General features: G+C 53.8%; 1 protein-coding gene across 2 annotated transcripts in view; it reads left to right on the top strand.

The window, feature by feature from the left end:
• The window catches only part of TXNRD2 (thioredoxin reductase 2), a 44974-nt gene that overhangs the window by 6197 nt on the left and 25682 nt on the right, over positions 1–13095 (top strand). For both annotated transcript variants that reach the window (XM_081113929.1, XM_081113930.1), the window contains exons 3-8: positions 167–223; positions 707–851; positions 1480–1554; positions 2953–3031; positions 3511–3573; positions 7767–7837. In XM_081113929.1, coding sequence (XP_080970055.1) covers positions 167–223; positions 707–851; positions 1480–1554; positions 2953–3031; positions 3511–3573; positions 7767–7837 — 490 coding nt within the window. The remainder of the gene's footprint in view (positions 1–166; positions 224–706; positions 852–1479; positions 1555–2952; positions 3032–3510; positions 3574–7766; positions 7838–13095) is intronic.

Below are 13095 nucleotides of genomic sequence, written 5' to 3'. Positions count from 1 at the left end.
AGCACAGCTGGGTGGCAGCAGGCAGCGGGAGACCCAGGTGCAGAGCTGGTGGTGCCACGGGCCCTCGTCCTTTCCCACCCCTTCTGGGTCACATAGGCTCCTGGAGTCCCAGCCCCAAAGCAGCTCCCCAGTTGTGCCCACCTGCCCTCTCCTCTTGTCATTCCAGCCGCTCAGCTGGGAAAGAAGGTGGCCGTGGTAGACTACGTGGAACCGTCCCCGCAAGGTAGGCAGCCCCCAACTGGAGCCACGTGTCCTGGGAAGTGGGTAGGGAAGGGCAGTTCCTGGTATAGAGGGCAGCTGAGCCCGTGCTTTCCAGAGTCTCCAGAGAGTGCCCTGTTTCCCTGTAAACTGCCATTATTTTAAAGTTTCTTGTTCTTATTTAAAAACGACTCTGGCTCTGGTTGGTGTTAGTCAGTGGTTAGAGAGTCGGCCTATGCACCTGAGGGTTGCAGGCCCGATTTCCGGTCTAGGGCACTTACCTGAGTGGCAGGTTCCATCCCTGGCCCAGTCAGGATTAACAACAACAATAACAACAAAACACACTAAAAAAGGACTCTGAACACTATTATACAGAGCAAAGCAGTAGAGCAGGGTCCTCTGGGCCATGTATGAGTAACAAACCACAACCTAAGGGGATTCTAAACTGTAGAAGAAGGAAAGTCCTCGCCCGCATGTAAATCTAAATGTGCTCTTCTCAACACACCAGGCACCCGGTGGGGCCTCGGCGGCACCTGCGTGAATGTTGGCTGCATCCCCAAGAAGCTGATGCACCACGCAGCGCTGCTGGGGGGCATGATCCGAGACGCCCCCTACTACGGCTGGGAGGTGCCCCAGCAGGTCCCGCATGACTGGTGAGGGGCCCGGCTGTTCCCAGGGCTTTTCTGCTCCTCCCGGAGGAGGCGGAGAGTTATTCATCTGCCAACCTGCAGGGGAGCATGCTGACCCATGGGGCTGCTCACCCAGGGCAACCTTGGACCCCAGACATGTGGCAGTGTCTGGAGACATTTTTGGTTGTCACCAGAGGGGTGGGGGAGGGGTGTACTGCTACGTCTACTGGGTAGCACCCTGGGATGCTGCTATAGGTCCTGCAGCACACAGGATACCCCCAAATAGGATGATCTGACCCCAAGGCCAGTGTTTTGGGGTGGAAACCATTTTAGATTTAGCAGATGGCACCTGGTCCACTAAGAGCCACACACAGGCCCCTTTGGGGTTCTTGGTGACCTAGACGCAGGGCTGCTGCCCTGTCCTGACCACTGGGGACCAAAGCCCTGTTTCCCATGAGTCCGAAGGTCCACATCCCCAAACCTGGACAGCGGTGGTGGCCATGGGGAGGGACATCATGTTTGACCATTTTTAGAGACACCTCCGTTTCGTGGTGTTTCTGTTAACGCACTATTTGCATCTAACAGTCTGTTTGGGACTCTACAGCTACCACTTCTGTGGTGGCTTTTCACATTTTGTTTTGTGCGATAACAGGAGGAAAATGGCAGAAGCTGTTCAAAACTACGTGAAGTCCCTGAACTGGGGGCACCGGGTCCAGCTGCAGGAGAGGTACTGAGCCTCGCCGCCCCCTGGCCTTCCCTGGGTCCTCTCAGACCTTGACAAGCCCTTACTCATGGGGGCTCAGCAGCCATGAGATGAGAGTCCCGGCCCAGAAGGTGGAGCGTGCAGATAAGCAGCTGGCAGGCGAGTGCCCTGGGAGTGGAGGCTGCCCTGCGGGGTGGCCCAGCAGAGCCCAGAGCAGTGAAGTGTGAGGTTCACGATGTAGCAGGTTTAGCAGGCAGCCCCTGTTCTGGCTTCCGGCTCCCTGGGCACGGTGACGAGGCCTGGCGCTGTGCGCTAGAGCAAAGGCCTGATTGATCACTCCAGCCTGAGGCCAGCAGGGCCCATCAGCCCTTTGGGATCCCCAGCCCAGATGCTGACATTTCCTGCCACCAAAGCAGCTCCCATCCTTAGGGAGAGGTGCCTGAAACTGTACTTGACTCAGGCTAAGCTTTGCTCCTTATCCAGTCGTTCTGCCCTAGGCCACGTGGGTCATGGAGGAGACCCACTCCCTCAGAGGTCTGGTGGCCCTCATCTGAGCACCCTTAGCTTGGTCCCAGGGGATCTTCCTGGCCGTGCAGTAGGCAGCTGTTTTGTGCCCTGTTACCCAAGAAAGCTGAGCCAGGAGGCTGCTACCCCGGCCTCCCCAGCGGTCCCTCGGGGAGCTAGGCCACACTGCATCATTTCTTCTCGGAATGGGGCTCGCTGCTCCCCAGTGCAGTTTTCTGGAGGCATCAGGCTCTGCCGTTTGTTCTGTCTGACCCCGGGCAGGCACCAAACAGGCCGGGCGGTGGGCTGACTCTAGAGCTGGTCACAGAAGGAGGCTGGTGTGAAATTGTGTGTCTGTGTCCTGCAGCTCTTCATGGGTGAGCAAGGACTTCTGTAGGAGCTTCAGGTGGGACGTGGAGGCACAGGGCTTGGCATTGGGGAGAACGCCAGGTCAAGGTGGTGGTGAAGGCTCCCCAGCGCCACCTAGAGCCCACACCACAGCATAGCCTTTGTGATCAGAGAGGGTGGGTTGCTTCCGTACACCCTGCTCCCGACCACCTTTGTGTTCGACCCATTTCCTGGTCTCACTATCCCTAAAGGTTGGGGGTGCTGGTTGTCCTCTGGGTACTCTTCCTTGCCAGCGGGAAATTGGTGGTTGGGATGTTTTGGGGTAACTGTGTGCACTTGGGGGTCTCTTTCTAGTGGAATGTGCCTGACCCCTAGCGTAGGCCGTGCTTCTGCCCCTCCCCCGTGCTTCCTGGCACCGTTCTCTCGGCTTCCCCACCTGGACTGTGGGTGGAGGACGTGCACTGTGGGATCGCGCTCACATTTTACCAGCCACCCAGTGCTCCCTATTTCATCGCACAGGTGATGCTGAATTTGTATAGGAAATGTTGGCAAATTCTACTTATTTTGCAGAAAAGTCAGCTACTTTAATATGAAGGCCAGCTTTGTGGATGAGCACGTGGTTCGCGGAGTCGCAAAAGGTGGGAAAGAGGTGAGTCCCGACCGACCATGCCTCGGACTGAGGTGCTGTTCTCAGCAATCAGTGCTGCTGAGTGGACGAGGCAGATTCCTCCGAGGCTCCTTGTCATTCTCTATGAGGGATGAAGCGGATCATGGGCGATTCAGGTGCCACGTGGGGTGACGCGTGATGAGGCCACGGGATGGGTGATCATACCCTCGCACGGTTTAGTGGGGCTTCAAGGAAACGAGACACCCACAGCGTGCTTTGTAAACTGTGGGTGCTTTGTGAGGTGCTTGGAGTTAGAGCAGCTCCCTGTCCTCTTCTGCCTGTCCCTGGACCCTAATGGGCTCCCAGCTCCACAGGGCCTCTGAGCTCCTGCCCACAGGGTCCGCAGTGCCCGGCAGGGGTTGCATTAGAAGCGTGGGTCTCTGCCCTGGGGTACCTGCTGGCAGAGGCGTGGGTGACCACATTGTATCTGTCTGACCCTGGCTTTCTTGGTTTCTTTTCAGACTCTGCTTTCGGCCAAGCACATTGTCATCGCTACTGGAGGGAGACCGAAGTACCCCACGCACGTGAGTGTCCTCGAACACAGCCTTCCCTGCCGCCCTGGGCAAGTTCATGGTCTCTGGGCTCATGTGATATACGGTTTACTGTGTTCATGCTTCCTGCCCCAGCAGCACCCCCACTCTTCCTCTTTTTTAAAAAAGGTTTTTGCGTGCTCACTATCGTTACTTTCTATTTTCCAGTTCTTCCTTGAATCCACTCTGCTGAATCAGGTCACCAGGAACCCCACACTGCTGAATCCTAAGAGCCATTCTCAAGTCATTCTTTAAAAAAAAAAAATAGTTTTTATTGATTTTAGAGAGAGAGGAAGGGAGAGGGATAGAGAGATGGAAACATTGATGAAAGAGAAACATCAATTGGCTGCCTCCTGCATGCCCCCTACTGGGGATCAGCCCGCAATCTGGGATAGAACTGGGAGCCCTCTTGGTTCCTGGGTCGATGCTCAATCACTGAGCAACATCTGGGAACCACCAGACCTATTCTCCTGCATCTCAGCGCCACTTGTTCTGTCTCCTTTGTTGGTTCTTCCTTTTCTCTTCAGCCTCAGAACATTGGAACATCCAGGACTTAGGCCTTGTTCTTCCTCCTCCAAACCCAAATCTTTTTTTTTTTAATTGACAAAATTCACATACCATAAAATGTACCCTTTTAAAGGATACAATTCAGTGGCTATTTCACAGAGTTGTGCAACCATCAATCACCACTACTTAATTCCAGAACATTTTCATCACCCAAAAATGAATCCCCAGACCCCTTAGCAGTCACGCCCCATTCCCTGCTTCCCCAGCCCCTGGCAGCCACTGGCCTGCTGTCTGTCTCTATGGACATGTCACATAAATGGAACCACACACGGTGTGGCCTTTGTGACTGGCTTCTGCACTTGGCATAACACCTTCAGGGTTCGTTCGTGGTGCAGCCTGTATCAGAACTTCATTTCCTTTTATGACGAATAATATTGCATTGTATGTGTGTGTCCGGTTTGGTTTATGCCCTTGTCCATTGATGGACACCTGGGTTGTTTCCACTTTTAGCTTTTACAAATCATGCTGCTGTGAACATCTGCGTAGGAGTTTCTCTGTGGACTTAAGTTTTCACTTCTTTTGGAGATATATATATATATATATATATCTACCTACCTTGGAGTGGAGTTGCTGGGTCATATTAACTCTATGTTTAACCTCCTGAGGAATTGCCGGGCTGTTTTCCAAAGCAGCTACACCATTTCATATTCCTACCAGCAGTGTGTGAAGGTCATACTTTCTTCTTTGCTTGTCTCATAGTTTTTTGTTGATAACGGAACTTTTCATTCTTAAATATATTTTTATTAATTTCAGAGAGGAAGGGAGAGGGAGAGATAGACACATCAATGATGAGAGAGAATCATTGATTGGCTGCCTCCTGCACACCCCACACTGGGGATTGAGCCTGCAACTCGGGCACGTGCCCTGACTGGGAATCAAACCGTGACCTCCTGGTTCATACGTCCATGCTCAACCACTGAGCGACACCAGCCAGGCAATAACAGAACTTTTCCAAATTAAATAATACGTTAACTCTGGGAATCAGAGTCTCTCTCCACTGTAGGATTTTGTGTATTGCTGTTGGATGATTTTTCTGAACTGATTTTGTAAAGTCTTTATTCTTCGTTGTGTGAGGCCACTGAATTCTCTGCTCAGTTAGCTTAGTGGTCAGCTAACGACGGAGATTTCCTTAAACACCTGGAACCAAGAAATCTCCCGTCCTTGCCGAGGGCCCCGTGGGCATTTTGAGGCATATCTCCGACACTGAGCCAGGCACGGGGAGCTGCCTTAGCCCTCACTTCCTGCTGGGGCAGAGCCCAAGGTCAGCCAGAGGCTGAGAGCTCAGTGCCATTTCAGGCCTTTCCCAGGCATGTGCGCAGCCCAATGCCGACGCCTGGCCACCTAGATCCCAGGAATACGCTGGAGCTTTTGAAAGCCCCAACGGACCTCTCCGGCCCCAGCTTTTCCTTTTCCGCTTTTGGTCCGGCTGTTGTGTGCGTCCGTTGTTATCCATCACCGGAGGCAGCCGTGATGTTCAGTCACTGGGCAAATCCTCCCCAGGGAGTGGCTTTCGGCGCTGGGCGAGGTCAGGGGAGGTCAGAGGAAGACCAGCCTATGGAGTGGGGTCTCTCAGGGAGCCCCCGGCAAGGCCTGCCGATGGCTGCTCCGTTCTGCTCTCTCCGTGCTGTCATTTTTCAAGGCTGCCACTGAGCTGGGGGATGGGACTAGCGCACGTGAAAACTCCACAGAACTTACCGTTCTTACCAAGTTCCAGCATTTTTCTTGACTTAATATTCCCTGTGTTGCCACAAGCCGTCGGTTAACTTCCGGAGTTAGGAAAAAGTCGAATCTGGTCGCTTTTGCCAGTTCTTTTGCTGTTTTTATGGAGGGGTGGACCTCGGGAGGCCCTCAGTCCACACCCTGTTCGCTGACGTCACCTCCTGGCCCCGTCTTACGGGGGGGCTTCTCTGTCCTCCCTGCTACCAGGAAGGTGAGCTGAGGAAGGGGCCCCAGGTGGGGTGAGGCAGAAGGGGAAGCAGGAAGGGAGGACAGAGGGGTTTGGTTGAGCCACATCCTCAAGGGTCTCTCGGGGTCCCCGGGAAGTGGGTGCTGCAAGCCCTGCGCCTCCACATGGGCCGCAGCGAAGGGCACAGGCCCACAGGCCACACGAGCCTGAGGACTCCTGCCTCCTACGAGACCCAGAAGGAGCGTGGACGGAAGACAAGGACTGGTCCTGTTTCCTCGCAGACACCTAACCCCCGAACCTCCAGCTTCTGTTTTGTGCTTTTTCTGGAAATGGGGCACCGAGGAAAAAGCACACCTCTGTCCTCCGAGACCACTGGGCCTTCCCTTCAGCTGTCGGGCCAGCAGGAGCAGCCTCGGGGCGGGGGCGGGGGGAAGCTTGTGCTCAGGGCTGGGCCTGGGCAGGCTGCTTGGCTCTGAAGGCTGTCAGGGCGCTGTTAGTGACCCCTCGCCCAGCCTACAGCCCCAGGAGCCGGATAGTCATCTCAGCTCCTTTGAGGCCCCGGGCAGAGCTCACGCAGCCCCACACCAGGGTGCCCTGTGGAGGGCGCTGGCCTGGCTCCACCCTGCTGGACCTCGGCGGGGCAGCTGCCGATGTCTCGGTTTGCCCAGAGGGAGATGAGGCAGGAGCTGCGGGTCCTAGTCCTGGCTGTCCTGCTCTCTGACACCTCACCTGGCGTGACCCTGCCACCCACCTCCCCTGGGTGCCTGCCAAGACTTGCTTGTGTTTCAGTCCCTTTGATTTTCAGACCTTTCGGTTTCCCTTCAGCAAACCCAAGAAATCCCTGGCTTTATTTTTTTTGCCAGTTGGAATCATAAACTGTTTGAAATCCATTTCCTCTCCACCAGCACATCTTACTCTCACAGGCCTGAGGGAGTGCTCTCCTGGTGTCTTTTTTTTTTTTTTTAAGTATTCTTAAAAAAAAATATATTATTGATTTTTTACAGAGAGGAAGGGAGAGGGATAGAGAGTTAGAAACATCGATGAGAGACATCGATCAGCTGCCTCCTGCACACCCCCTACTGGGGATGTGCTCGCAACCCAGGTATATGCCCTTGACCGGAATTGAACCTGGGACCCTTCAGTCCGCAGGCCGACGCTCTATCCACTGAGCCAAACCGGTTAGGGATCGCCTGGTGTCTTTCCACTTGCTCAAGAGCCCCTTACCAGGCCCCGCTGGGATACAGGAGGACCCATATAATTCCTGAGCACGGCCACCTGTGGTCTCCCTCCAGGGTAGAGACCATTGGGCCTTCCCGTCCAGCCTTCAGTCTGGTGCACTGGAAGATGGCTTGCTCCTGCACCCCTGCCTAGCTTCCCCCTCCCCTCCCCATAGCTCTGGGTCTGGGGAGAATTGGGGGTCCTGGAGAGCGGAGAGGAAAGAGCTGCTGGCCGTGTCCTGGCTCTCTGGTCACCTTGCACAGCCAAGGAGAGGCAGTGCATTCATGCTGGGCAGATGGCACACCGAGTTAGATACAGACAGGTCAGCTGTCCCTAGAGGCCACAACCTGAAGACTCTGTGGAGCAGGAAAGTGCACCCACAAGTGGGCTGGGTGGGTCTGGTTGTGTTGTGTCTACAAAACGGGTGTCCCCTTTGAGGAAGTCTCTAGGACAGGTCAGATGACATCCTCTCACATTGATCCTTTTTTCTGGATAGATTGAAGGTGCCGTGGAACATGGTATTACAAGTGATGACATCTTCTGGCTGAAGGAATCCCCTGGAAAAACGTAAGACCTGATACATGCCTGAGTGGGGGGCCCCTTTGTTCATTTCTTAAACATCAGGGCCGTGTAGAATACTGTGTGGTCCTCTCTCCTAGTGCATTCCTCCCACCTCCCTGAGAGGAGGACAGAAAGCTCAGTATTTGTGCCCTGATTGGCACATGTGTCACCAAGTGAATCGAATAGTGTCTAGGGCAGTGGTTTTCAAACAGGGTTCCCCGGAGCCCCAGGGTTCCAGTGGGTCCTGTCAGAAACATCAGAGAGGGGAGCACTCACTGAGGGAAAGAGGGTCAGGTCATAGGAAAAGCCCTCAGCCCCTCTGGCCTCAAACTTTTCTACTTTCACCTGGTCCGTACCTTGGACTTCCCTGAGATCTGGCAAAGAAGGTTCCAGAAACCACATCCCCGTTGTGGAAATGAGAGCTGTGAAGCATGTGAGTGGTTTTATGTTTCCCAAGCAGGTGAAAATGCACTAAGTTCATTTCCTGCGTCCACAGAGCTGTTCTAGGTCCATAGAGCTCCTGCCTGTAGGTTATGGAGGGGACTTCATGCTCAGGCCAGCCAAAAGGGCCACCAGAGGGCGGCAGAGGCTTGGTCGTGAGCAGCACTGGGCTGCCTTGGGACTTGCCTACAAGGAAATGTGGGTGGAAAAATGTGTCCAGAGGTGGACAGGCATGTGTGCACAAGCAGAGATGTGAGGCGTGTGTGTGTGTGTGTGTGTGTGTGTGTGTGTGTGTGTGTGTGTGTTGTGTACATGGGGAGTGTGTGCATGTCATGGTGCTCTGCTCACCACCATCATTTCCTGTTCACCCAGCATCTTTGTTCAGGGAAAGGCTGGATTCCCTTGATGGATATATTGTAATTTATTTTATCTTTTCACGGTTCTGAGCATCTCAGTAGTTTCTCTTTTTCATTGTTATAACATGTTGCAATGGGACCTTTGGTGTTTTTCACTGTTATAAAATGTTGCAATGGAAACCTTTGGTGTGCATCTTATATACCATCATAAATACTACTACTTCTTCTTTTTTTTGGTTAATCCTCACCTGAGAATATTTTCCCATTGATTTTTAGAGAGAGTGGAAGAGAAGGGGAGAGGCAGAGAGAGAGACACATTGATTGGTTGCTTCCTCATGCACCCCAACCAGGGCTGAGGACTGACCCTGCAACCAAGGTATGTGCCCTTGACCAGAATTGAACCTGGGACACTCGATCCGCTGAGCCAAACTGCCCGGGGCATAAGTGCTTCTTATGTGTAACATATACCTGAGGGTGTCTCACAAGTAGAAACCTGAGGTCCAAGGCAGATGCCCTTCACACCTTCACACATCTGCTGACATGCTCCCTCCTGGCGGGCTGCTCCCTGTTCTACCTCCTCATGTGGGCACCAGCTTTTCCATTGGCATAAAAATGAAAGGGGCCTCTCCTGCCCCCATCAGGAGAGCACCAGTGGCTTCTGCCCGAGGCACGTCTGGGTCCCTCCCAGCATCTGCGCTCAGGCTCATGCAGGTTTGTGTCCCTCTGTCCATCACCTTCCAGAGGCACCCCCAGGCTATGGTTTAGCTTTTGACTTAAAGGTAGTTTTTCATGCAGAAATTTTTAATGTTTATGTTGTCACATTTATTCCTTTTTTCTCTTTATGCATAATTTCTGGGTTTCTGTTCTTTTATCTTGGACTACCCAATAGGTTAAATGTGACCTGGTTTTATTTGCATTTGCTATGATTATTAATCTTTTTGTGTATCGGCCATTTAAAATGGAGTATCTGTATGTGAATTTGTGTGTGAATGTGTGCCTGCGCGCGTGTGTGAATTGTTAGCTTGGTCCTTGGCCTGCTTTCTATCTGGTTTTCTTTTTCTTCTCTTATCTCTTATCTTCCAGCTGGTTTGCATATTAGGACTGTGATCCCATGTCGTTTATGTTGCAGGCTTTCTCAGCTTGTCATGTCTTTTAACTTGTGCAATGTACAAATGTTTTTTTTAATGTAACTTAGATCTCTTTTTACACTTAATGGCTTTTAGATTTATTGCATGTTCAGGAAGGCCTTCCCTACCCCCAAGATTTTTTTTTTTTTTTCCTTAAAAAAAAAAAAAAAGCTTCTGTATTTTCCCTTAGGGCTTCCACCCTTCGGCTTTGCCTTTGTGTCCGGGGTGTTTGCAATTCATCTGTGGTGTGGTGGGGTGGTGACCAGGCTGCTGGAGTCCAGCATAGCTGGCCGCTCAGCCCCTCAGGCCAGTCTGAAAGCTCCTTCCAGGAGTTGAGTCGCTGCCCTGCCCTGGCTCTCAGCTCCGCTTTTCCTGTGGCATTGGCGAGAGTGCCTGGCATCAGAGGGGTAGGGTGGGGGGCCCGGGTGCAGTGGGTACCGGTGGCACATGGCGAGGTGGTCCTGGCTTGCACTGCTCCTCTGTCGCCGTGTGCTGGGGCCGTGGCCCATTCGGCCAGGAAGACACGGCCCCAGATACTTTGGTCGGGAAAGAAACTGTAGTGTTTATTTTCTTCAGAAAAGAAAAAAAAATTTAGAAGATTTTTTTTTAAACAAGCTCTTTCGTTTAGAAGGAATCTAGGTATGTTATTGTTGAAGAAAAAAAGTGTTTGCAATGTATCAGTCACCCGTTTCGTTCTGAGCATGATTTATGTGAGGAAATGGTTTTTTTAAAAAATTAAGCTGGAGATATATCCCTGTACGATGCTTCTGTGAAAATGCAGCTTTTGTCCGGTGCTGTTAATGCAAGTTGTAACAGTGTGATATGGGAGTCAGTGTTTACATGTTACATTCCTCCGCGCAGTCAAAATAAGCCCGCAGGGTCTACAGTAGCATTTCTGTATTTTATCAGCTTGGGCTGGGGCTGAGGGGGAGGCCTCTGCTCACACTTGGAGGGGCTGTTTCTGCCAGATTTATTTGCCTTATAAATATTCCCCGTGTTTATTTTAACTCGCCTTTAAAATGGAGCTGAAATTAATATGGACCTGAGGGCTGCCCCCTGGCCCCAAGTGCCTCCCGTCGCCGGGCGGGACGTTTCTACTCGGCCCCATCAAGGAGGCCAAGCTGGTGGCCGAGGGTGCCCGATGCGCCTGGCCTCCCCCTGCAGCGGGCACTCTGTCCTCTGGACGGCTCCCCAAGGCCAGTTGGAGGCTTTGGGTGGCACGCCAGGCCCCAGCTTTCTCATGGGTTCTGCTGCGTATGCGGGCCCCCCCCCCTTCTCTTCCTGTGATGGGGCCTGGGCAGCAGAGACCTTCTGCCATGGCGCACGGTGACCAGTAGCTCCAGATCTGGCACGTGGAGCCCCCGGCGGGCCTGTGGCTTTCAGCCTCTTGCGTTGCTCTGCCACCTTCGTTGCTCTTTGGACCCCCACAGCCTCAGTGCTGTCCTAGCCTCGTGGGCACGGGAGGAGACCCTTTCGTCCTTCGCTGGTGTCCAGGTCTGAGGAGCCCAGGGCTAATAGATGGCAGCGGGGGTGGCCCAGCCCAAGCCCAGTCGGAAAACGGAGTCAACACCCTCACTACACAGCGGGGTACCCGATTTGGGCCTCCTGGAGGTGACGCATCCGTGTAGAGGACTCCAGCACGTGCAGCGTGAGTTCCCGAGTTCACGGGCAGGACCTTCGGAGGCCAGGCGGGCTGGGCCAGCACGTGCGGGGCCTGAGGCAGGCTGTACAGGTTGGCATCCTCAGCTCTGCCGCCTGAATGCCAGTTTTGTGTCCGGCTTGTGTGCCTTTTCCATTATTCTTGTTTCTTTCTCGCTCTCTCTGTTTTAAAAATATATTTGTATTGATTTCAGAGAAAAAGGGAGAGCGAGAGATAGAAACATCAATGATGAGAGAGAATCATTGATCGGCTGCCTCCTGCAAGCCCCCTACTGGGGATCAAGCCCGCAACCCAGGCATGTGCCCTTGACTAGGATCGAACCTGGGATCCTTCAGTCCATAGGCTGATGCTCTACCCACTGAACCAAACTGGTTAGGGCCTTATTTCTTTATTTTTGTGTGGAAATGCAGGGTGGGTTGAAGATGTGTGGGTGATTCTGGAGGAAGGAAGGTGTCCTCTGGGCTGGCAGGGGAATAATGGCCGCTTTGGGGAGCTGTCCCTAACCAGTGGAGGAAGTAGGGACACAGAGGGGGTGTCCAGCCCTGTCTAGGGAGGCCCAAGTCCTGCATGGCCCTTCATTCAGCTGGGCAACCCCCGGGCAGGTGGAGGGAACATGGAAGGGGAGAAAGGGGCTCACTCCCGACAGCTCCTGGAAGGATGCAGGTCCTGGGTTTCTAGACCCAAGTGCCCCCGAGGCAGCTGGGTTCCACCTTGATCCACAGCCCCGGGATGTTTGCTTGCTCACACGGAGGGCCCTCTCCCCTGAGAGTCCTTTTGGCCCCAGGCAGCCTGGTTGGGACTTGGGCCCAGCACCAACCTGCTCAGCCCAGGACCATCTGGTCCCTACGTGTTGCAGCTGTTGGCATGCCTTAAGGATAGGCAATCGGGGTCACTGTACTCAACCCCCTGGGCTTCCTGGCCCAGCTGCTCAGCCCTGCTGCCTGGGGCTCGCTCTGGACTTGAGGTCAGCTCTCTGCAGACCTGGCTCTGAGCGAGAGCTCTCGGCTGACGTCAGTGCCAGAACTTTCTCTAATGGCCAAGCGGACTTGAATGAGGCCAGAGCCACCGGGGACGGCTCTTCTCCCATGTGGGACCCACCAGGCAGCAGAATTGCCACGTCAAGGTGGGACCCAGGACCCTGTGTTCCCACTGCCACTCGGCCGCCTAGGTCTCCTGGAGTGTCTGCAGAGGGAGGCGCTGGCCGGCCTGTCCCGCATGGCCCAGCTCGCTTGCCAGCCGGACTGTGCGCGGCCCTGCGGCTGCTCCACAGCCTGACCTCTGTCCTTGGGCCCCAGCGAGCGTGAAGCAGGGAGTTTGTGACTTGGGCTGCCTGTCAGAGGAGGCCATGGCAGGAGCTTTTGTGTGACCCTTGTTGAGTTAGAAGCTGATTAGGTACTGTAACCGCTTTTCTCTCTTCCTAAGAGCAGGAGAGAAGAATGTAAATGTTATTTTGCGAAGCACCACAGCCATTAATTTAGGAAAATTCACTGCAGCTTCATTTTTCATTTTCTGCCCGACTTCCATATTCCTTTAGCGTGACATCCTCACGTCCAGAAAGGGAGGTGCGCCAGCAGCTTGGACCTGGCTACCGGCTGTACAGCACTGCTGACCACCTCCCTGCGTGTCCCTGGGACTAAGTCGTGGAGGCCTCAGGGGCTGGGGAGACGCCACCTCAGGGTG

This window comes from Myotis nattereri (genome assembly GCF_964212035.1).
Source record: "Myotis nattereri genome assembly, chromosome: 19".
NCBI lineage: Eukaryota > Metazoa > Chordata > Mammalia > Chiroptera > Vespertilionidae > Myotis > Myotis nattereri.
Note: the sequence above shows the minus strand (reverse complement) of the source record. Positions and strands in the feature narration are given on the sequence as shown.